This window comes from Schistocerca nitens, chromosome 3, assembly GCF_023898315.1.
Source record: "Schistocerca nitens isolate TAMUIC-IGC-003100 chromosome 3, iqSchNite1.1, whole genome shotgun sequence".
NCBI lineage: Eukaryota > Metazoa > Arthropoda > Insecta > Orthoptera > Acrididae > Schistocerca > Schistocerca nitens.
This window is the reverse complement of record NC_064616.1, coordinates 657167802-657192849: the sequence shown is the minus strand read 5'-3', so window position 1 is coordinate 657192849 and position 25048 is coordinate 657167802. Positions and strand designations below refer to the sequence as shown.

At 42.5% G+C, this 25048-nt stretch overlaps 1 protein-coding gene across 1 annotated transcript in view; it reads right to left on the bottom strand.

Annotated features, from left to right (window-relative positions):
- LOC126248621 (potassium voltage-gated channel subfamily H member 2) overlaps positions 1-25048 on the bottom strand; it is a 963280-nt gene that overhangs the window by 168047 nt on the left and 770185 nt on the right. Inside the window, exons 9-10 of the mRNA XM_049949786.1 lie at positions 22069-22217; positions 11509-11651 (exon numbers count right to left, since the gene is read on the bottom strand). Of these exons, the coding sequence (XP_049805743.1) occupies positions 11509-11651; positions 22069-22217 (292 nt within the window). The remainder of the gene's footprint in view (positions 1-11508; positions 11652-22068; positions 22218-25048) is intronic.

Below are 25048 nucleotides of genomic sequence, written 5' to 3'. Positions count from 1 at the left end.
GGCCGTGCCCTTTCAAAGGAACCATCCCGGCATTTGCCTGAAACGATTTAGGGAAATCACGGAAAACCTAAATCAGGATGGCCAGAGACGGGATTGAACCGTCGTCCTCCCGAATGCGAGTCCAGTGTGCTAACCACTGCGCCACCTCGCTCGGTCATCATCATATAGGAGAGGAGATACTGATGATCCTACTGCTAATGCGAGACCTTTGACAGCAATTAAAAAGACTGGGACACTCAGGACAGAGCCCTGCAGGCCCCCATTCTCTTGTATATAGGGTGCACTATGGGAAGCACCAATGCGAACTCTGAAAGTGCAATGTGACAAAACGTTCTGTATAAAAATCTGGAGTGGGCCCCAAAAACCCCACTCATGCAGAGTAGCAAGGATGTGGTATTGCCAAGTGGTATCGTACGCCTTCGTGAGATCGAAAAAGACGGCAATGAGGTGTTGTCACCGGGGAAAGGCTGAACGAATGGCAGACTCCAGGTACAGGAAGTTGTCGATGGTGGAGCGTCCTTGGTGAAAACTGCCCTGGGACGGAGCCAGCAGGTCCTGAGACTCAAGGATCCAACACAACCGCCGGCTCACCGTACATTCAAGCAGCTTGAACAGAATGTTGGTGAGGCTGATGGGATGATAGCTGTCAACATCTAGTGGGTTCTTCCCAGGCTTGAGGACTGGAATGATTATACTTTCCCGCCAATGTGATGGGAATTTGCCATTGCTCCAAATGTGGTTGGAGACAGCAAGGAGGTGGCGTTGGGAAACCTCTGACAGATGTCTTAGCATTTGTGAATGGATACAATCTGGGCTAGGGGATGTGTCAGGACAGTCGGTAAGGGCACTGAGAAATTCCCACTCACTGAAGGGAGCATTATAAGGCTCAGGGTGGCATGGAGCAAAAGGAAGGTGGTGTTGCTCCACCCTCTGTTTCAGGAGATGAAAGGTGGGCTGGTAATTCTCTGATGCAGAGATGCGAGCATAATGCTCAGCAAGATGCTCTGCAATTACATCAGGATTGGCAGATAAAGCTCCATTTTTGGAAATTCCAGGTACACCTGCTGGGTTCTGATAGCCGTAAAGTCAGTAGAGCTTGGTCCGAACCTAGGAGGGGGAGGTTTGTGTGCCAATAGTGTAGACATAGTGTTCTCAACACTGCTTCTTCCTTCGTCTGACGAGGAGGTGAACCTGCACTCAGAGCCATTTGAAGGCAATAAGATTCTCCAGAGAGGGGTGGCGCTTATGACGTTGGAGGGACCACCTATGGCCTCTAATGGCCGCAGCGATTTCCAGCAACCACCAAGGCACTGACTTCCATCGGGGGCAACTGGAGGAACCAGGGATTACTGATTCAGCTGTGGCAACAATGGTATTAGTGACAACATGGATCACCTCATCGATGGTGCCGTGCAAGGGATACTCAATGTTGGTAATAGATGTGAAAGTGTTCCAGTCAGCCTTGGAAAGAACCCACCTGGGCAAGTGTCAAGATGAGGTATGCTGCAGTAGGGACTGGAAGAACAGAAAGTGGTCACTACCACACAAGTCGTCATGTACTCTCCAATGGATAGATGGGAGAAATCCAGGACTGCAAACCATGAAATCAATGGCCGAATATGTGCTATGTGCCACATTGAAATATGTGGGGGCACCAGTATTTAGGAGGCAAAGGTCGAGGTGAGTTAGAAGGTCCTTGACATCTTTGCCACGGCCATTAACCTTGGCTCCACCCCACAAAGGGTTATGGACGTTAAAATCAGCCAGGAGGAGGAAAGGTGGGGGGAGTTGCGAAATGAGTGCAGCCAAAATGTGGGCTGGTGCTTCACCATCTGGAGGGAGGTTGATGTTAGACATGGTAATTTCCTGTGTTGTCCTCACCCAGACAGCTCCAGCTCCTAAAGGTGTTTTAAGGGCCATGGGTTCACTATAGACAGAGGCAAAATGAAAATACATACTCCACCTGACACTCTGTCACAGGCAGGGCGGATTTTGTAGTACCCCCAGTACCCACGAAGGGCAGGGGTCTGCATTGCAGGAAACCAGGTCTCCTGAAGGACAATGCAAAGAGCATGTGTACTGCTTAAAAGTTGATGTAACTCAGCCAGGTGGGAGAAAAAACCGCCACAGTTCCACTGGAGAATGATGCTTTCTGTTGTCTGGGGTGGCATAGAATGACCAAGAAGGCAAATGAGGTCTCAGCATCACCTGCCACCACTGATTGAGTGTTGGCCTCCAGTACCATGGCATCTGAGGCATCAGCAAGAGCTAGATCCTCAGGGGATGCCAGAATCTCCACCTCATCCTCGGACACAGAGCCATGGGGGAGTGCGGGTGTAGGGGGCATTGGAGGCTACAGTTTCTTGGTGGAATTTTTCTTTGAAGTTTTCATCTCTCGCTGCTCCCTAGTGGCTTGCTGGGAGGGCTACTCGGAAGTAGCTTCAGGGACAGAGGAAGACCGTGAATCCCTTCGACCAATGTCCCTGGCATTTTGGGGGGTGATGCTCCCAAGGCAGAAGCTTAGACGATGAGTGCAACGGCGCCATAGATGGTGACACCATCACGGCAGCAGCATAAGGAGATAGCACGGGAAAAGGGTTTAGTCTTTTGTATTTGAGTTTAGCCTCACAATAAGATAGCATGTCCTGGGTCTTGTACTCCATAATTTTGTGCTCCTTTTGGAGTACTGGGCAGTCCCACAGTTCACACAGGTGGGAGGTGGCGCACATAGAGTATTCGGATGCAGAGAACATCTACAGTTTCTACATGTGTTGCTGGAAGGGCACTGGGAGGACATGTGCCCGAATTTCCAGCAATTGAAGCACCGCATAGGGGGAGGGACATAGGGTTTGACGTACATTGATACACCATCACCTTGACCTTTTCAGGTAATGAATCACCCTCAAAGGCGAAGATGAAGACACCAGTGGCAACTCTATTGTCTTTGGGTCCCCTGTAAATGTGCCAGAAGAAATGGACACGTAGCTTGTCAAATGGCTCGGAGCACTATGGGACTTACGTAGCTTGCCTTCAGACTGTAACAGGAGGTCGTGATGAAAAATAGTACCCTGGACCATATTGAGGCTTTTGTGGGGAGTAACTGAAAGAGGAATATCACCCAGCTTGTCACAGGTGTGTAATACCCAGGGTGCTGTCTGAATCAAAATCGATGCATTGCACCTTTTGGACAGCGCTGTCACTTTCCCAAACTTATCCTCTAGGTGCTCAACAAAAGACAGAGGCTTCGTTTCCAGAAAGGCGTAGTGATCAGTTCTGCTGCAAGCTAAGTAACATGGCGAATAGGGATGCTGTCATTCTGAAGCCCTACGTTCTTCCCAAGGTGTTGCTAGGGAGGGGAATGATTTAGGGTGATACCTGTTAGTGTTGTGATCAACCTTTCCTTTCTTAGAGACTGCTGGGGCCATTTGATCCCCAGCAAAAGACGACTTAGTCCATTTCATTGCGGGTTTTCGGCCCTGATGCCACCCACTTCGATCAAACGCTCTCCCAACGGGCACCACCCAGTCACAGCAAAGGCAACCTGGTATGATGGCCGTTGCTGGGAGTCCAGATGCCGCATGAAGACGGGCATCTACTCCTTGGCATACATGGGAAGTTTACAGCTCAGGCATCAGCAGTGTGATCCCTGTGTTGTCAGGGGCCTACAACCAAATAGGTACATGACAGCCCCACCACAACAGGCTGGCTACCATGCTCGACAATGGGTGCCGAGGAATCCAATATTGCCATGGGACGAAAGAGGACAGGAGACAACGAAAGAAGATGACACACCCCAGAAAGTGCTCTTGCCGAAATAGTTGAATAGCAGGTGGAGATGCAAAGCCATGACAAGAGGTTAAGGATATTGAATCTAAGGGCACTATGGATTACTCATGCACCAGGTGAGGCATTCTTCCCCATATAACCCACACTTCTGTAGAATTTGGAAAGTGGCAGGTCAAACCATAACATGGGACCTGAACTTATAGGGCCGAAAAGTGGGAGACTGTTTAGTCGCCTCTTGCGACAGGCAGGAATACCTTGGACCTATTCTAATCCCCGGACCCATGGGGGGGAGGGGGGGGGGGTGAGTTGATGACAAGGAGATGTCGCTTGTAGTCAGACAAAAGATGTTTAATCATCTGACTGTGGATCTGATCTGAACAGGAGGTGTGCCAGGGCAATGTGCAAGGGTGCTGAGGAGCTTCCACTCAGTAAATGGGGTGTCATAGGGTTCACTGTGGCATGTAGTGAATGAGAGGACTTTCCTTTCCATCTGCCGTTTGAGGGTTTGAGGGTGTGAAAGGCTGGGGGGTAGTTCTCTGACACAGAGACTCGAGCACAGTGCTCAGCAAAGTGCTTGGCAATCACGTTTCTGTCAGTAGATAACACGTCATTGATGTTAATGCCTGGGGTTTGGTACCAAAAATGATGTATGATCTTCATCCAGATTTAGGATGGTGACATATGGCAGCCAATGGTTGACACGTACCTCTCCCAACACTCCTGTTTCTGTCGTTTTATAAGCTGGCAAATGCGGGCACGGAGCTGCTTAAAGGCTATTAGATGCTCTAGGGAAGGGTGCCATTTACATCGCTGTAGAGCTTGTCGATGCTCTTTACTTGCCTCAGCGACTTCTGGTGACCACCAAGGGACTGTCTTTTGCTGGGGGCACCCTAAAGAATGAGGGATCATGCTTTTCTCTGCAGAAACGATTTTTGTAGTGACCTGCTCAATGACAACATTGATGGCACAATGTGGGGGAGATTCAGTGGTGACAGCAGAGGTGAAGGCTTCCCAGTCTGCTTTGTTTAAAGCCCCTCTGGGTAGGTAGGTATCCATGGGCATGACGCCAGGGGATTGACAGAAAGATGCGGAAGTGGTCACTACCACACAAGTCATTGTGAGCTCTCCAGTGGAGAGATGGGAGAAGGCCAGGACTGCAAACCAAAAGATCAATGGCTCAATATGTGCCATGTGCCACACTGAAATGTGTGGGAGCACCTGTATTTAAGAGGCAGAGGTCGAGTTGTGACAGTAAATTTTCAACCTTCCTACCTCGGCCAGTAAGCAGTAACCCACAAGGGGTTATATGCCCGTTAAAATCTTCCAATAGTAGGAAAGGTTTAGGGAGTTGATGAATCAGTGCAGCCAATATGTTCAGGGGTACTGCACCATCTGGAGAAAGATATACATTGCAGACAGTTATTTCCTGTGTCATCCATATTATGACAGCACAGTTTCAAGAGGGGGTTTGAAGGGGCAAAGGTTCACTACATTCTGAGTTCAGGACATAGACATAAACTCCATCTGGCACTCTATTATAGCCGCTATGATTCCTGTAATATCCTTTACAGCCCCGGAGGGCAGGGGTCTGCATTGCCAGGAATCTGGTCTCTAGAAGAGCATAGCATTCCAAAGGATTGGAAAAGAGCATAGGTCATCCCCGTTTTCAAGAAAGGAAGTCAAACAGCTGTGGAGAACTATAGACCAACATCTCTAACGTCAATCAGTTGTAGAATTTTGGAACACATATTATGTTCGAGTATAATGACTTTTCTGGAGACTAGAAATCTACTCTGTAGGAATCACCATGGGTTTTGAAAAAGACAATCGTGTGAAACCCAGCACATGCTATTCGTCCACGAGACTCAGAGGGCCATAGACACGGGTTCCCAGATAGATGCCATGTTTCTTGACTTCCGCAAGGCGTTCGATACAGTTCCCCACAATCGTTTAATGAACAAAGTAAGAGCATATGGACTATCAGACCAATTGTGTGATTGGATTGAAGAGTTCCTGGATAACAGAACGCAGCATTTCATTCTCAATGGAGAGAAGTCTTCCGAAGTAAGAGCGATTTCAGGTGTGCCACCAGGGAGTGTCGTAGGACTGTTGCTATTCACAATATACATAAATGACCTTGTGGATAATATCAGAAGTTCACTGAGGCTTTTTGCGGATGATGCTGTGGTATATTGAGAGGTTGTAACAATGGAAAATTGTACTGAAATGCAGGAGGATCTGCAGCGAATTGACGCATGGTGCAGGGAATGGCAATTGAACCTCACTGTAGACAAGTGTAATGTGCTGCGAATACATATAAAGAAAGATCCCTTATCATTTAGCTACCATATTGCAGGTCAGCAACTGGAAGCAGTTAACTCCATAAATTATCTGGGAGTAGGCATTAGGAGTGATTTAAAATGGAATGATCATATAAAGTTGATCATCGGTAAAGCAGATGCCAGACTGAGATTCAGTGGAAGAAACCTAAGGAAATGCAATCCGAAAACAAAGGAAGTAGGTTACAGTACACTTGTTCACCCACTGCTTGAATACTGCTCACCAGTGTGGGATCCGTACCAGATAGGGTTGATAGATGAGATAGAGAAGATCCAACGGAGAGCAGCGCGCTTCATTACAGGATCATTTAGAAATCGCGAAAGTGTTATGGAGATGATAGATAAACTCCAGTGGAAGAGTCTGCAGGAGAGACACTCAGTAGCTCGGTGCGAGCTTTTGTTGAAGTTTCGAGAACATACCTTCACCGAGGAGTCAAGCAATATATTGTTCCCCTCTACGTATATCTCACGAAGAGACCATGAGGATAAAATCAGAGAGATTAGAGCCCACACAGAGGCATACTGAAAATCCTTCTTTCCACGAACAGTACAAGACTGGAATTGAAGGGAGAACCGATAGAGGTACTCAAGGTATCCTCTGCCACACACCGTCAGGTGGCTTGCGGAGTATGGATGTAGATGTAGGTGCAGAAAGCAAGTGTAAAGCTTAACAGTTGCCGTACCTCAGCCAGGTGGTGGAAAACGCAATTCCACTGGAGGATTATGTGATCATAAGACTGGGAAAGCATGAAAGACCCAATGAGACAGTCTACGCCTCAGGGTCACCTGCTGCCACCAGATGAGTACCTGTGCAATTGACATCCATTGTGTCTGATAGCCCGGTGAGATCTATGTCCTCAGTGGATGCCAGAATCTCCACTTCATCCTCAGACAGAGAGCTTGTAGGTAGTGGTAGTGTGGGTGCCACCGCAGTGCCTTGGATTTTGGGGTTCTTTTTCTTTTTAGGTTTCTCTCGCTGCTCCTTAGGTTTGTTCGGCTGGGAGGGCTTCACTGATTCAGTGTCGAGGAGGTCCATGAAGCCCTATGATAGATATGGTTGCTTCAGTCACTGGCGGGTGTCAGCATTGCCACTGGTAGGAACCTAGGAAGGGAGTGACCCAAGGAATCCCTTCCTGGTGAGACGAGCCAAATTAGACTTACGCTTCTCTGCCTGAGAAGTGGGGACTGGCATCTTGATGGTTGGGGGGGGGGGGGGGGGGAAGGGCTGTTGCTATTGAAGTAGGTCGTGCAGGAGAAACACAGAGGGAAGGCCACCCCCCATCATCAAGGAGGCAGGTGGAGCCTGACAGTTCTGAGAGCCAACTGTATGCAGCGCAACAGAAGATGGTAGAACCATTGTTGTAGCGGCAGCAGAGGTTGACGTCACATGCACAGGATGTAGCCTCTCATATTTTCTCTTAGCCTCAGTGTAGGTTGGTCAGTCCAGGGTCTTGAGTTCCATTATTTTTCTTTCTTTCTGGAGAATCCTGCAGTCTGGCAAGCAAGGCAAATGGTGCTCTCCACAGTTGACACAGATGGGAGACGGGGCACAGCGAATATTGGGATGTGAAGGACGTCCACAATCCTGACAGGTGATGTTCGAAGTACAGCAGGATGATATATGGCCGCACCACATCGACGGAGTGATATATGGCTTTATGTCACAGCAGTAAGACCATCACCTTGACTTTCTTGGGTAATGTGTCACCCTTGAAGGCCAAGATGAAGGCACCAGTGGCAACCTGATTATCCCTTGGACCCCAGTCGACATGCCAGATGAAATGTACACCTCATTGCCCTAAATTGGTGCGCAGCTCATTGTCAGACTGAAAAACAAGGTCCCTGTGAAATATGATACCATGGACCATATTTAAGCTCTTATGGAGTGTGATGGAAACAGAAACATCCCCCACCTTGTCACAGGTGAGTAGTGCCTCTGACTGGGCAGAAGATGCTGTTTTGATCAAGACTGACCCTGATCACATTTTGGACAAGCCCTCCACCTCCCCAAACTTGTCCTCTAAATGCTCCACAAAAACTGAGGTTTCACTGACAAGAAAGATTTGCCATCAACTCTTGTACAAATGAGGTACCGGGTTGAATAAGCTTCACTGCCATCCTTAGCCCGGCATTCCTCCCATGGTATGGCCAGGGAGGGGGGGGGGGGGGCTATGATTTGGAGTTGTATTTCTTAGCACAGAAGTTAGTCCTTGACCGCTTAGAGACTGCTGGTGTTTGACCACCAGCAAGAGATGATGTACTAAGCTTCATCTGCCCTGATGCCATCCACTCCGACCAGGGGCCCTCCCCATGGGTGCCACCCAGCTGCAGCAAAGGCCACCTGGCAGGGTGGCCATTGCCGAGACTTCCTATGCCCAGTGTGACGGGCATCTACTCCTTGGCATACATGGGGAGTTAATGACACAGGCATCAGCAGAGCGATCCCTGTGTGGTCAGGGGGCTACAACCAAAAGGGTACATGGAGGCCCCACCACAATGGACTGGCTACCGTGCTGGATAACAGGTGCAAATGAGCTAAGAAGTCCATTATCATCAACAGTGAAGAAAGTGATACTGCACAGAGGATAGAGGCAAACGCAGCCAGGAGAGTGACCTCACCCAACCGCTGGAGAACAAGCAGAAGTGCAGATCCACATTGACGAACGATGTAAGAGGTCTCAGCACATGATGGACACTATGCACCATGTAAGGCACCCTTCCCCAGATGGTTCGCTCTTCGGAAATTTTTTTAAAAAATGGAGGTGAAACCCTATAGGGGATCATCATACAAAGGCCAAAATGTGTGAGTCTCCTTTTAGTCACCTCTTACGACAGGCAGGAATACTTCGGACCAATTCTAGCCCCCGGACCCGCAGGGGGCACAGGAGTAAGAGCCATAAGGTATCGAGAAGGGTGCAGAAGGAGCATAGAGTCTGACAAGGATATTGTGGAGATTGAGAGAGTGACAGAAAGCTATTCTAGGTGTGGTGGGCGAAATGTCAGATAGAATGGACCTCATTTCAGGGCATGATTTTAGGAAGCCATAGCCTTGTCGAAGTAGCTGATTAAAACATTCAATGTCAGGAGAATACTGAGTGACATGTGGTGTACACCTAAGTTGGTTTTTGGAGAGGTCAGTAGTACCAGGATTGAATGTGATGCACTGAGAAATCAGCTTTTGAATTAGGTTGGTGGGGTAATTCCATCCAGTGAAGGCTGAAGTGAGAATAGTGGTGTATTTCTGTAAACAGTCTGCATCTGAACAAATACATTTACCTCGAACACCAAGGCTGCAAGGGAGGAAACTTCTGATATGGAAAGTATGGCAACCATCAAAATGCAAGTACTATTGTTTGATTTAATTTGATGATGATTTTTTGGTTCACGGGGCTGCTTAACAGCATGGTTATCAGCACCCATACAAATTCCCAATGTTTTCACTGCCCAGACTCACCATTTTCTGGAATAATGATGAAATGATTAGACAATAGAAACACCCAGTCTCTGGATGGAGTAAATCCCCAACCCAGCCAAGAATTTAACCCAGGACTCCATGATCGAGAGGCAGCAATGCTAGCCACTAGACTATGAGCTGCAGACACAGTTTTTTGTTAGGAAGTTTAATGTGAACAGAGGTGTCCAGCTAACCTTTGGTGAGGATGAGATCAACGTCAAGCAAAGTGGCATGGGTTTAGAATAGAACCATATGAAATTTAATTGGGACAATGTATTTAGAGATACCAAGAATTTTAGCAGGTCAGCCTCACCATGAGTCTATAAGGCAAAGATGTCATCAATGTACCTAAACCAAACCATGGACTGAAGGCTTATGGATCCATGTTAAGTCCCCTCCAAGTGACCCATGAAAAGATTGATAATTTGGTGGTAGTCACGCCAATGTAAAAGGCCAAACAGCATTCACGTAACAGCTGGTATGCAATATGTGCCTTTTCACAGGTGGCTCTCCCTTTGATAGTCTATGTTTTCCTTGGATCCTCATCAGACTCTATGCTCCTATGCTCCCTCTGCACCTAATTCCCTACCCTCTGGCTCCTGCCCCTGTGATCATCCCCACTGTAAGACTTCTATTATGCACCCTCTTACTAACACCTATGCCAGCCCATAACTGGCAAAACATATATTATCAAAGGGAGAGCCATCTGTGAAATGAGACAAGCTGTGTATCAGCTGTCACATAAACACTGTCCAGCCTTTTACATTGGAATAACTACCACCAAGTTATCAGTTAAGATAAATGGGCATGGGGAAAGGGTGTATACTGGCAACACACAGGATCCTGTTGCAGACCATGCTTTACAACATGACAGTCCTGATCCTGATGCCTGTTTAATCACATGTACCAGATACAAGTTCCTCTGAACTCCACAGGTGGGAACCGGCACTACAATATCTCCTTGATTCTCAACACCCACCTGGCCTTAATTTACATTAGTTTCTTCAGTCTTAGCATTTCTTCACAATAACTATTCCTCTCTTCACCACCTTTTAGTTTTCTACATCTTTCATTTCTGACCTGTCTATTTTCCATTCCCCCCTTCCCACCTCTGTATCATACAATGCACTTATCTTTCTTATTAACTCATTAATGATGTTTTGGCAGTAATCTCTGACTTGTGTATAATCCTGTCTTCCACCTATAAGCTCTCACATTTTCAAATCTCACCTGTTGCAGTCCCCAACAATCAATTTTTCCTTCTCATCCAATTCAGGAAGTCTGCCCTGATCTGGGGTTCTGTGTGACTTTTCCAAACTCCACCCCTTTTCCTAAACCTCAGCAGTCATTTTTCTTCATCCCTCTTCCTCCCCCTTCAACTCTTCTGTCAGAAGAAGTAGCCACAGGTGCCAAAAGTTTGCAAACTTTTTAACACATTTTATATGTGTACTCGCCTGCTGGCACTTGGTGAGTAGATTTTTTATTTATCCAATTAACATTACATCTTTCCACTACATTGTATTTCCATTACATTATACCTTGTCACTATATTGTATTTGATGGAAATAGAAACAACGTTAATTCTAAATTATTCAGTGTTTCCACTATGCAATCTGAAATTTAAAAAAAAACTTAACTTAATCTTTTCTCATGCACCTACTACAAAGCACTGAATTTTTAAAACATCAGCCGTTACTGAATGTGCTCAATAAGATGTCAAAATATGATACACTGATAATTACCTAACAAGCTACACACAATATAGGGATTTCTTTGTAACATATCTTAGGTTGCTTTCCAAAAAACAAAAAAATGTTGAACTTTTCTTTTATGTTAAGGATGTATGTCTATTGGACAGATAAAAAAATCATACTTTATAAATTGCAAGGAATCTACAGAGGTTGAAATAAATAGCCATACAGTACTCACCTAAAATAGCCATTACAATATCATCCTTTAGTATTTCTATTGACCCTCTAGCAATGAAATATAGTGACGTCAAAACATCACCTTTATGTACAAGGGTATCCCCAGGAGGTGCATGAGTGGTCTTGAACTTCAAAGACAGAGCTCTGCAACATGTATTTCAGCTATTATTAAATGCAGAAGTATCATAGAAAAAGAGAAAGCTAAAGTACAAATTAAGGAATGTAACATACAAACAAAACTCACAAAATCATATCCCTGCAACATAAATTGACTGTTTTGTTTCTGCAGTGTGGTATCACATCAAAGGATTGCCATTGGATTAAATAGTACATATTCCATGTTTACTAAGTATTTTTTTAAGAATTTTCTTCTTGTACTACTGCAGGTGGGTCTGGATGCCAATGAAAGAATTGGACTACAACAAGAGGTTTAATATTCTACACATGAAATGAATTTGCAGTTGCAAATAAGGGCTACCATCAGCTATAGAATGGAATGATGACAATGAAAATTTGTGCCAGACTGGGACACAAACCCAGATTTCCTGCTTATTGCAAGCAGTCACCTTACCACCTGGCTACCCCTGCACAACCCATGGTGTGACCTGAACTTCCATATGTCATCAACTATGGGTCTACGACCTGAACTCGTACATCCATTATGTATACTGCAGTACAGATTATATGTTGTACTTGAAAGTCGCTTGCCCAGTATTGGTAGATAAATATAATATTACAGTGCCTGTGTTATTCTGATTATGTTGCAAAGTTCCTTTGGACATGCATAATTGTCCAAAGGAAGAGGCACTGCAGTGACCACAGCCATTAAGAAACACATCAAATGAATATAAATAATGGATGTACAAGTTCAGATCATAGACAAATGGTTGAGAACATATGGACATTTGGGTCTGGCCATGGGTTGTGCACTGATAGCCAAATGGTAAGGTGACTGCTCATGATAAGTGGAAAATCCAGGTTCAAGTCCTAGTCTGGCACAAATTTTCATTGTCGTCATTCAGCTCTACAGCTGATGGTAGTCCTTATCTGCAGTTGCAAATTTATTTGATGTATTTCGTAATGGCTGTGGTCACTCCAGTGCCTGTTCCTTTGGACATACATCCATGTCCAAAGGAACTTTGCATCAAATCAACATAACATAGGCACTGCAATATCATATTTGAATACTCTTGTCTACTGCTGTAAATACAATATCATATGCTATTTCCAGATCTTTAGATCCTGTTGTTTTGGTAAACACTTAGGTTGTTTCTGATGGTTTGAGATTATAAATTCCTAGTGGTTGACAGCTCCTGGTTCTGGGTTTTATGTAAGCTCAACAGCTTTTCAATACTGATGGCAGTTGTCGAACATTTTTGGGCATACTTTTACACTTTATCTTTAGTATCTTAAATCCTATGAGTACATTTCTTGAAGGCTTTTATGAGAATTTAGGTGGTCTCTGCAACTATAATTCTCTCGAATAGGCTGAAAGTTACCAAACTTAAAGAACTCTTGATTTCATTCATTACACAGTCAGTTAATGTGGGATCTGCATCAAAAGTGTAATGTATCTCAGAATAAATTTACAGTAGTTTCCACACTTGTCATGCCACCAGAAAATATGCGTGGATTGCTGACTCAGATACAATGGTGATGAACTGTATCAATTATGGCATTTTAAAATCTTACTATTTAACCAAACTATTTCATAAACTATAAAACATAGTTTTATAATCATCAACAGACACACAAATAAGAAAGAAAATTTTGCTAGCTTTCATAAAAAATCATTTTATGAGGTAGATTACTCACACAGACTGATGTGAGGGTTGTGTTGGGTGGGGTTGGTAGAGGGCAAAGGAGGTGGGAAGCAGGAGGATGGGCTGGGGATGCGTAGCCAGCAGCTCAGAGGGAGGCAGCAGGTATGCAGGATAGGAAGGCAAGAAAGTAGGGTGGCAGCTGCGCAGGCTAAGCATGCACCACATGGGCACTGGAGCCTGTGAGTTTGTGAGATTCAGCATGAAGATGATGTGGAGGCATGAATTGGGAATGTGTAAAAGGAGGCCGATGGGAGGGCGCAAATCCAGGAACAGCTACTTGACACCTGTACTGTGGGATGGAGACAAGCTGAGAGTGGGTCCATTATGCTCTGGGGAACATTTATGTGGACATTCAATGGTCCAGTGGAGCTTTTGCAAGACACCATAATGCCAATGGAGTATAGTATACTAGTTGTAGACCCCGCAGATCCATTTGTGACAGTCATGTTTCCCAACGGGAATGGCATTTTTCAGCAAGATAATGCTCCATGTTACAAGGCCGGAAAGTGATGGAGTGGTTTGAGGAACACAGTGGAGAGTTCCAATTGATGTGCTGGCCCGCCAACTTACCAGATCTGAACCCAATCAAACACATCTGGGATGCGACTGAATGTTGTGGCAGAACTCATCGTCCCCTTCCCAGAATTTACGGGAATTAGTTGAGTTGTGTGTGCAGGTGTGGTGCCAATTCCCTCCAGTGACCTACCAAGGCCTCATTGTTTTCATGCTATGATGCATCACTGCTGTTATCTGTCCCAAAGGTGAACATACTGGCTATTCGGCAGGTGGTCATAATGTTCTGCCTGATCAGTGTATATTAATATGGACAGAAATTAACAATTGGCTTATGTAGAACTCAGTTGTTGCAGAATATTTTCTCACTATTTAATAAGGTTATCATCCTTTATGTACAACAACATAGTATTACTGTTATGGTGTGGCACTGAAACCTAAGACTGATTTGATACAGCTCACCATGCTGGTCTGTCATGAGCAGACCTCTTCATCTCGGCATCACTAGTACAATCTACTTTAATTTGCAGTATACTGTACTCAAATTTCCGTCTCTCTCTACAATCTGAAACCCTTGATGCCTCAGGATGTGATATATCAACTGACCACTTCTTTTAGCCAAGTTGTGGAACAAATTTCTCTGTTCCCAATTTGTTCCTCATTAGTTTTTCAATCCAGCCATCTAATCTTCGGTATTTTTCTATAGTACCATGTGTGGAGAGCTTCCATACTGTTCTTGCCTGAACTGTTAATTGTAAACATTTCGCTTCCATAAAAGGCTACAATTCATATTAACACCTTTAGAAAAAAAACTTTGTAACATTTAAATTTAAATTTGAAGTCAATAAATTTCCCTTTTTCAGAAAGGCTTTTTTTTATATTGCCTGTCTGCATTTTATATTTTCTCTACTTTGGCCATCATCAGTTGCTTTGCTATCCAAATAGCAAAAACCATCAAATGCTTTTAGTTCCTAACTCAAAGATATTAGCATAATCAGATTTACTTCCAATACATTCCATTGTCCTTGTTTTAGTTTCGCTGATCTTCTGAACTTCTTTCAAGAAATTTCCAAGTTCTTTTCTGAGTCTGATAAAATTACAATGTCATTGGCACCCCTCAAAAAATTTTATTTCATCCTCCTAAACTTTAATCTCCTTTCCAAATTTCTCCTTCATTTCTTTTACTGCTTGCTCAGTATACAGATTAAATAGAATAAGGGAGAAGATAAAATAAGTCTTACCTCTTCCTCAAATACTGCTTCCCTTTCATGTCCTTCAACTCTCTTAACTACAGGCCAGTGTTTGTACAAGTTGTAGATAACATTTCGTTCTCTCCATTTTATTCCTGCTACATTCAGAATTTCAAAGAGTGTATAACACTCAGCACTCAAAATTCTCTAAATCTACAAATGTTATACATGTAGAGTTGCATTTCTTCAACCTATATTTTAAGATATGCCATAGAGCCTGTATTGCATCCTGTGTTCCAACATTTCTCTGCAGCCCAAACTAATCGTCCTCAAGGTGAACTCTGGCTTATTACTCTCATCATGTATATAATGTAAATAATTTGATTTGTGTACAGGAGACATGTCAAAATTGTGATAAAAACTGTACAGGTTTCTGCAACTGATCTTAATATTGGCATCCTAGCAATAACACAATTTTTAAAAAATTTAATCTAGCCCAAATTATCCTTTCATGTTCCATGAATTCATTTACCAAATCACAGAATTTCTCCCACAGAATCAGCTGTAACCTAATTTTTAGAATATCTGCTTTGTATTAAATATGTTTTTGCCCATTAATTTATTATATATAGTTATCCCCATATATTTTCCATGTGTATAATTGCAGTTGGTGGTGGTGGGGCATGGCGGGGAGGGGGTGGGGGAGAAGGGGGGTGGAGGGGGGGAAGGCACATAATTATTTTTCTGTTTTGTGTTGTATGTGTAGTTAAAATGATTGGTCTCCAACAATTTTTGTCAGTTGTGCAGCAAGATTGTAATATTGTAGAGTTATATGAAGGAAATAGCCAGGATTTGTAATTTCCAAAATAATGGGTGACAAGATACTTTTGCTGTAGAGTACACATGTATCCAACAGTTTCATTCTGCACTTTCAGTATTAGAGATATGCTATTTGAAATTCCACAGAAAACTATACCCCACCTACTGACAGATTCAAAAAAACCATGATATGCTATTTTTTGTGTACTCATGTCAGTAGAATTTGTTAGTATTAGCACTGAAAATACAAAACTGCTTAATTTATTAGATGAGAAGTAAATACATGCATTCCAGATTAAGTTCTTATCAATATTTAGTCCAAGGAATTTGATCCTGTCAACTTTTTCCATTAGCTGATTGTTACATTGTATTTTAAGTTCCACACACTGAATGTTTAGTTTTGAAATGAACTGTATGTGTTTCTACAATGTTCAGTTTCACTAGAACCAGTTTTCTTGGGTATCCAGTATGCTCACATTAGAGTTTGGAATCTTTTCTGCACTGCCATCTTTAATTAATATAGAAGTATCACCCGTATACAGAACTGATGTGACTTGTACCAGTTTTTTCATACTTCTGTAAATAAATTGCCAGTATTTTGAACTGTGACTAATTAATCTGATAGTCTGTTAATATTCACACCTTTCAGCACCTGCCTTCTTGGGAGTATGAAGTATTACATTCTGACAATATTATGAAAAGTATAGATTGCTACTCACCATATAGTGGAGACATTGAGTTGCAGATGCACACAACAAAAAAGACTGTCAAACAAATAAGCTTTTGGCCAAAAAGGCCTTCATTGGGATTAGGTCTAATCCCAATGAAGGCCTTTTTGGCCAAAAGCTTATTTGTTTGACAGTCTTTTTTACTCACACACTCAAACAAACAAACAAACAAAAAACACACACACAAAAACGCACAAACTCAGCTCAAAGATAAATTACCACAGTCTCTGGCTGCCAAGGGCAGACTGGCCTCAGCAGCCAGAGACTGTCATCACATGTGTGTGAGCTGTGTCTGAGAGAGAGAGAGAGAGAGAGAGAGAGAGAGAGAGAGAGAGAGAGAGTTGTCTAATACTGCTTAAGGCCTTTCTGGCCAAAAGATTACCTGTTTAACAGTCTGTTGTGGCTATCTGCAACTCAGCACGTCCCCTATATGAAGATTGGCTGCCTATCCTTTTCATAATACTGCTATTATTCCATCCTGGATTTTCCACTGTTTAATTATTACATTCTTCTTTAAGTCTGAGGTTATTTCACCTGTTTCACATATCTTGTTTACCATGTGGAACAGTTTTGTCATGGCTTGCTCTCCCAATGATCTCAATAAATGTGAGGGAATGGTATCTATTCCAGAGCCCTTGTTTCAACTTAATTCTTTCAGTGCTCTGTCAAATTATTTCCACAGTATCATATCTATCCCTTCAATTTGTCCATATCCTCTTCTCTTTCTATATTGTTGTTCCCAAGTTCATTTTCTTTGTAGAGACCAAAAATTCCTTCCACCTTTTAGCCCTCCAATCTTTACTTAGTACTGGTGTGCCATGCGAGCACTTGATATTCATAGAGGTGTTTCTCTTTTCTTCAAACACCTCTATAACTTTCCTCAGGTGGACTATATCTTTTCCCTAGTCATTCATGTTATTACAGTCTTGCATTTCCCATCTAGCCATCCCTACTTTGTCATTTTGGACTTCCTGTCAAACTCACTTTTTTAGACGTTTATGTTCCTTTTGACCCACTTCTTTAGCTGCATTCTTATAATTTCTGCTCTCTTCAGTTAAATTCAGTATCTCATGCACAGTCCATGAATTTCTACTCAACCTTGACTTTTTGCTTAATTAATCCTCTGTTGCTTTCATTATTTCATCTCTCAAAGCTACCCATTCATCTTCTATTGTATTCCTTTCCCCATTTTCTGTCAATCTCTGCCTGACTCTCCCTTTTAAAGTTTCAACAACATCTGGTTCTTTCAATTTATCCTTAGGGTCCAACCTTTCTAAAATATCTTTAGTTTGTAATTGAATACCAATAACTTAAACTATTTTGGGAATGAACTTATAACTAAATGATTAATTTACCCAATTTTAGAAACAGTTTAATAATTAAACCATAAAGTGGCTATCATCAAAGACAATTCATAACAAAATAATAACAAATACAAGTTTATGTAAAGCAATAAATTTATGGCTAATTTAATGAAAGACTATGGTATAGTTAAAATAATGGTATATACTTACTCCTACTGTCATGCCTTACATAACAGAACTAAACACAATATATGTAAAATGCTATACACACATGATGCACAGTTTGATAATTACTTAAGGTAAGAGGACCATTCAGACACCCAATGATCACTCATTGTCAACAACCACAAAATATGTAAACGTTACCTTGTGTTCATGTAACATGCCTAACCCCTGGACAGCTTCATAGCACATATTAGCAGTATCAATCTTTCACAGGGTAATAGTTATAGTTATCATGATGTTGCTGGGATTGTTAAATCTTTACATATCTTTCTTATCAGAGTCTTAGAATCAGCCAGTAAAATCAAACAATGGAAAATCCAGGATGGAATAACAACAGTATTATGAAAAGAATAGACTGATACTCACCATATAGTGGAGGTGCTGAATCGCAGACAGGCACAACAAAAAGACAGCTCGACAAGTAAGCTTTCAGCCAAAATGCCTTCTTCTGAGTTAAGCAACATATACACACATTCACACAAATGCAACTCACACACTCATGGCCACTCTCTCGGGTTAACAAGGCCAGACTCTGAGCAACAGTGCATGATGGGAGAAGCAGTGTGGTTTGCGGGGTTAAGGAGGAGGCAGTGGCACAGAGTGGAGGGACAGCAGCGTATGGTTGGGGGACGGTAAAGTGTGCTTGTAGGAGAATAGAGAGATGAGGTAGGGGCAGGGTAGGGCAGCCAGGCGCAGTGGGAGGTTAGATGGAGGGAGCAAAGGTATAGGCTCAGTAACCAACACAGGTTGAGGCCTTTGAAGGCATCACATACAAACAAATCTGGGATGTGGCAATGAGTACCCGCATGGCACCATCCTACGTCAACCTGTTCATGGGCCTTCTAGAGGAATCTTTCCTGAACATCCAGAATCCCAAACCCCTCTCCTGGTTCAGATTCATCGATGACACCTTCATGATTTGGACTGACAGGGAGGACAATCTACCCACATTTATCTAGAATGTCAACACATACTCCTCCATTTGGTTCACCTGGTCCTCCTCAACCCAACAAGCCACCTTCCTCAATTTTGAGCTCCACCTCAAAGATATCTACACTGAAGAGCCAAAGAAACTGGTACACCTGCCTAATAATCATGTAGGGCCCCCGTGGGTATGTAGAAGTACCACAACACAACATGGTGTGGACTTGACTAATGTCTGAAGTAGTGCCAGAGGTATATGACACCATAATTCCTGCAGGGCTGTCCATAAATCTGTAAGAGTATGAGGGGGTGGAGATCTCTTTGGAACAGCACGTTGCAAGGCATCTCAGATATTTTCAATAATGTTCATGTCTGGGAAGTTTGGTGGCCAACAGAAGTGTTTAAACTCAGAAGAGTGTTCCTGGAGACACTCTATAGCAGTTCTGGATGTGTGAGGTGTCACATTGTCCTGCTGGAATTTCCTAAGTGTGTCGGAATGCACAACAGACATGAATGGATGTAGATGATCAGACGGGATGCTTACGTGCATGTCACCTGTCAGAGTCATATCTAGAAATGTCAGGGGTCCCATATCACTCCAACTGCACACACTCCACGCCATTACAGAGCCTCCACCAGCTCAAACAGTCCCCTGCTGACATACAGGGTCCATGGCTTCATGAGGTTGTCTCCATATCCGTACATTTCCATCTGCTCGATACAATTTGAAATGAGACTCGTCTGACCAGGCAACATGTCTCCAGTGATCAATAGTCCAGTGTCTGTGTTGATGGGCCTAGGCGAGGTGTAAAGCTTTGTGTTGTGCAGTCATCATGTATACACATGTAGGCCTTGGGCTCTGAAAGCCCATAGTGATCATGTTTCATTGAATGGTTCACATGCTGACACTTGGTAATGGCCCAGCACTAAAATCTGGAGCAATTTGTGGAAGGGTTGCACTTCTGTCACATTGAATGATTCTCTTAAGTCATTGTTGGTCTCATTCTTGTATAATCTTTTCCCAGCTGCAGTGATGTTAGAGATTTGATGTTTTACCAGATTCCTGATATTCATGGTACACTAATGAAATAGTTGTATGGGAAAATTCCAACTTCATCACTACCTCAGAGATGCTGTGTCCCATCGATCATGCACCAATTATAAGACCATGTTCTTGATAACCTGTCATTGTAGTAGCAGTAACCAGTTTAACAACTGCATCATACACTTGTCTTATTTAGGCATTGCTGACTTCAGTCTCTGTATGTGAATATGCATGCCTATACCAATTCCTTTGACACTTCATTGTACATCAGTACCATTGTTGTTGTTGTTGTTGTTGTTGTTGTGGTCTTCAGTCTTCAGTACCATTATCCACATCAATCCCACAAACCACCAGAAATACATCCACTTTGACAGCTTCCACCCATTCAGTACCAAGAAGACCCTTCCACACAGCCTAGCCACTAGTGGTTGTCAAATTTGCAGTGACAGGCAGCCTTCTCAAAATATACCAAGGGTCTCACTGAGTCATTCAAAGATTTTAATTACCCTTTCAACCTTGTACAGAAACAGATCTCCCATGCTTTATCTCTCTAGTCTCGCAGCACCTCCCTAATTACCAATGTCCAACCAAGCACAGAGGAGCATTCCCCTCATGACTCAGTGGCACCCAGGAGTGGACCAATGGAATCACATTCTCCACCAGGTTTTGGCTACCTACCATCATGCCCTGAAATGAGGAATGTCCTACCCACTATCCTTCCAATCCCTCACACAATGGTATTCCACTGCCCATTGAACCTATACAATTTTCTCGTTCATGTCTACTCAACCCCTGCTCCCTGCCCCTGGCTGATGGCTCATATTCCTGTAATAGATTTGGATCCAAGACATGTCCCATACATCCTGCCTCCATTACCTTCTCTAGTGCAGGCATGAGCATCACCTATCCCATCAAAGACAGGGCTATCTGTGAAACCAGTCATGTGATCTACAAGCTAAGCTGCAATCACTGTGCTGCATTCTATGTGGGCATGGCAACCAACAAGCTGTCTGTCCGTATGAATGGCCATCAACAAACTGTGGCCAGGAAATCTGGATCACCCAGTTGCTGACCACACTACTCAACACAACAGTCTTCATTTCAATGACTGCTTCAGAGCCTGTTCCATCTGGATCCTTCGTAAAAACACCAGATTTTCTGAATTACACAGATGAGAACTCTCCCTGGAATATATCCTATATTCCCATTAACCTCCTGGGCTCAATCTTCGTTAGTCACTGTCCTTCACCCAGCTATTCCATTTCCTGTTCTCACAGCAGCACTGCACAGCCTTCTATTCCACCAATGTGTCCACAGCCTTTTACTTCTCTCCTTTTCTGCTCTGCACCTAGCTGCTCTTCCCTCTCCCCACCTTGTTGCTCTCCGCTCCCACAAGCATACTTCACCCTGTCCCACCCCTACCCTGATATTCCTCCCCCTCCCCACCACAGCTTCCTCCTTATGCCAACCACCCAGACTGCTTCTCTTATTTTACACTATTGCTCACAGCCTGGCCTCAGCCAGAGTCAGTATGTAGTGAGAATTTCAGGTTGATTGTGGAGAAAAAGGATTATCAGAATCTGATAAATTAAAGGTTATATGGGACTGGAGAGATACTACCAAAAGACCACTGACAATATCCAACCATCATAATGATGTATAAGATTTGAAAAGAGCATCAATATTGTTAGCACAGACACTGTGCCTATGTGTCACAAAACACTTAATTTGAAAAGGAAATGATTTTTACATGGTAGAAAATAAAAATATGAAAGTAAAGGCAGTAATTTCAACTTCATAAAGGAAACACCAACTATAAATTGTCTGTATTTATAAAAAAATCATTTTACATGTACAAAATATGGTCTTCCAGTGATTTTATATGGTAATTATAATATTGGTAGTGACAAAACAAAGTGTTGCAAAATACTACATGAAGTTTCTTGCTCATTTACGATTTGCAGTGTAATATATGTGTTACTGATCATACCTGAGGCATCCAGGAGAAGCCCCTTCAAAGGCTGAACAGTTACTCAATAAGTTACGATTTAGGTGCAAGCAAATATCTGCCTGCAGGCACTCAGGAAAACCTTTAAGTACACTGTTCATATCAATTCCATTGGTATATGTCCATGCATGCTGTAAATGAATATTTCTGTGAATTAGTTGACTCATTTATGTTTGGATAAGAGTCTGTTACTAAATTATACAGCACACTGAAATAAAGAAAGATCATTATTGTGCTACACAAACATTTTCATAGTCTACCATAAAGAAGGATGCAATTGCTCTCAATTTCCTATTTGGTGATCTTTTTCATTTTTGAGATTAGGAACATCTTGCAAATGTGCCTAATTGATTAAATTAATGTGGAACACAGTGGCAGTGTCAATTTAAAAGCTTGTTCAGGTGGTACCTTATACTGTACAGTCCAAAACACATTTACATGAGAGAACAACCCATTATATTGTACTATACTTTAGCCATAATTACTGTTGATTATTATATTATGACAATGATACTTGAAACTAAGTGGAAAAAGATGAATAACTTGTTGTGTGTTTATTCAATTATGGAGTAGTAAGAATAAGGTGAACACTCCAAAAATTTGAGACACAGAAAGGAAGCCACCACACAGGAACTAAAAGAACTAATAATAAAATATAAAACCATTGATTTTTTAAATATTTATGATGATGCAATTAAGGTACATCAACAAATATTTCAAACAATGGTCAACATCAATGTTCTGCTACAAGTAAGGGACATGAATATCAGAAGAATAAATTAGACAATCAAAGGAATTGCAAGGTTGCATTTACATTCAGTTACCAAAATTACTAATGCTTTAAAATTAATAAATGTATATGGCAATGGAAAATCTTCTCACTGCCCATCTTCTCCTCCTCACTCTCTTTGATCATTTTCTCATCCTCACTCTCTTTGATCATCTCCTCCTCCTCACTCTCTGTCACCATCTCCTCCTCCTCCTCCTCCTCCTCCTCCTCCTCCTCTCTCTGTAAGCAGCATTTCCTCCTTGCTCTATCTCTCTCTCTCTCTCTCTCTCTCTCTGTTAATTTCTTCCTCCCTCATTTCTATGTCCATTTCCACAACCCTCCTATCTGTCTTACTGCTCTCTCTGACCTTGAGCATTTTTATGTTATTGCAAATGAAATTTGACTAGGAACTGTAGTCCCTTAAAATGAAGCAGTAAATTGGTTGGGATTATTAGTATATGGGGTAAGAGAAATACCACATCCAATTGCTGGATCTGTGAGGAAAACAGATTCAGTGACAGCATTCTGTGTAGTTTTAAACTGCAAATGGATAGTATTACAAAGTTTCAGACAGTTCAGGTTGCATGGTAGTATTCAAATCATAAGTTGAAAAGCCATAAATACAGCTCTCATGATTTTTTTAACATACGAGGGTTACCCAGAAAGTAATGCACGACATTTTTTTTCTCAGCCAAAAATAATGCTATGAATGCAAAATGTAACGTATGTATTATTCGAAGTCTCCTGAGTGAGTGCACCAGATTCCCATCACTTCCGACAGGTAGCGTAGCTGCATGACAGTTTAAAAATGGTGTCTGTAGGTGATGTACATTACAAGCAACATGCCATCATTGAATTTCTCACTGCAGAGAAGAAACTGGGGGGAATATTCACAAACACTCGTGCAAAGTCTATGGAGCATCTGCTGTCGACGGAAGTACAGTTAGTTGCTGGACATGGGGGCGGTGAGGTCATCAGAAGGCAGTTTGGCGGAGCTCCATGATTTGCAGCAGTCATGGAGACCATCCATGGTTGTCACACCTGACATGTTGCAGCGAGCTGATGCTGTCATTCATCAGGACAGACCAATTAAGATGTTTTGAGGACAATGAGGACGTGATTCACACAGTGAAGCACTAGCTCCATCACCAGGACAAGGACTGGTACTGACAGGGCATACACACCCTTGTTTTATGCTGGAGGAAGGCCACAGAATGGGATGGAGATTACGTGGAAAAATAGGATGTGAAGATGAAACACCATTCTTTCATGTGTGTAAGTCTCATTATGTTCAATAAATAATTGTTTTAAAAAATGCAATGCATTACTTTCTGAGCAGCCATCATATGTATATAATTCTGAGTATCAAGCACTAATGTGCTTAATGTTTAGAATTAAAACAAAATAAAAGACCATTGGAGTGGTTTTTTTGTTGCAATAAAATTCATCACCTAAAATAAAAATCTAAAAACAAGTTGTAGAGGCATTAATTAGAGAGGGGTCATTTTTGTCCCATTTGCAGTTTTATGAGGTTCAATATAGCAGGCAATTCTAGTGTTAAGAAAATTCCAAGACATGTTCATAGAATTACTCAACCTGATAAAAAAAGTAAAATGGTGCCAATTGTTAAAAATTCTAGAAAAATTGGGGTAAGCCATAGAGAAACATGGCTAATACATAATATGTATAAGAACAAAGGAACGATAAGAGTGGAAGACCAAGAAGGAAGTGCTTGTATTAAAAAGGGTGTAAGGCAGTGATGCAGTCTTTCTCCTTCACTATATCAAAGAAACAGTGCCACAAATAAAAGAAATTATCACAAATGGAATTACAATTCAGGGTCAAAGGATATCAACAATTAGATTCACAGATAACACTGCTGAATCTGAGGCAAAATTACAAGACATACTGAATGGAATAAACAACCTACTGATCATAGAATATGGATGAAAGGTAAAACAAAGAAGGACAAAATTATACCAATATACCACCAAGTTTTAGAAATAATGGACTAGTATAATTGAAACTTGGTTTACCCTTACATATAAGTCATTTTTTGAAAGGTTAAATTTTGCTGCCCCCCCCCCCCCCCCCCAAACCACTTCGTTACAATGTTCTACTAAAGTGGTAAGAAAAAGGAGAAGTTGTATAATCTTCCCCTTCTTCACCATTTTTTCAATCCAAAAGAAATTT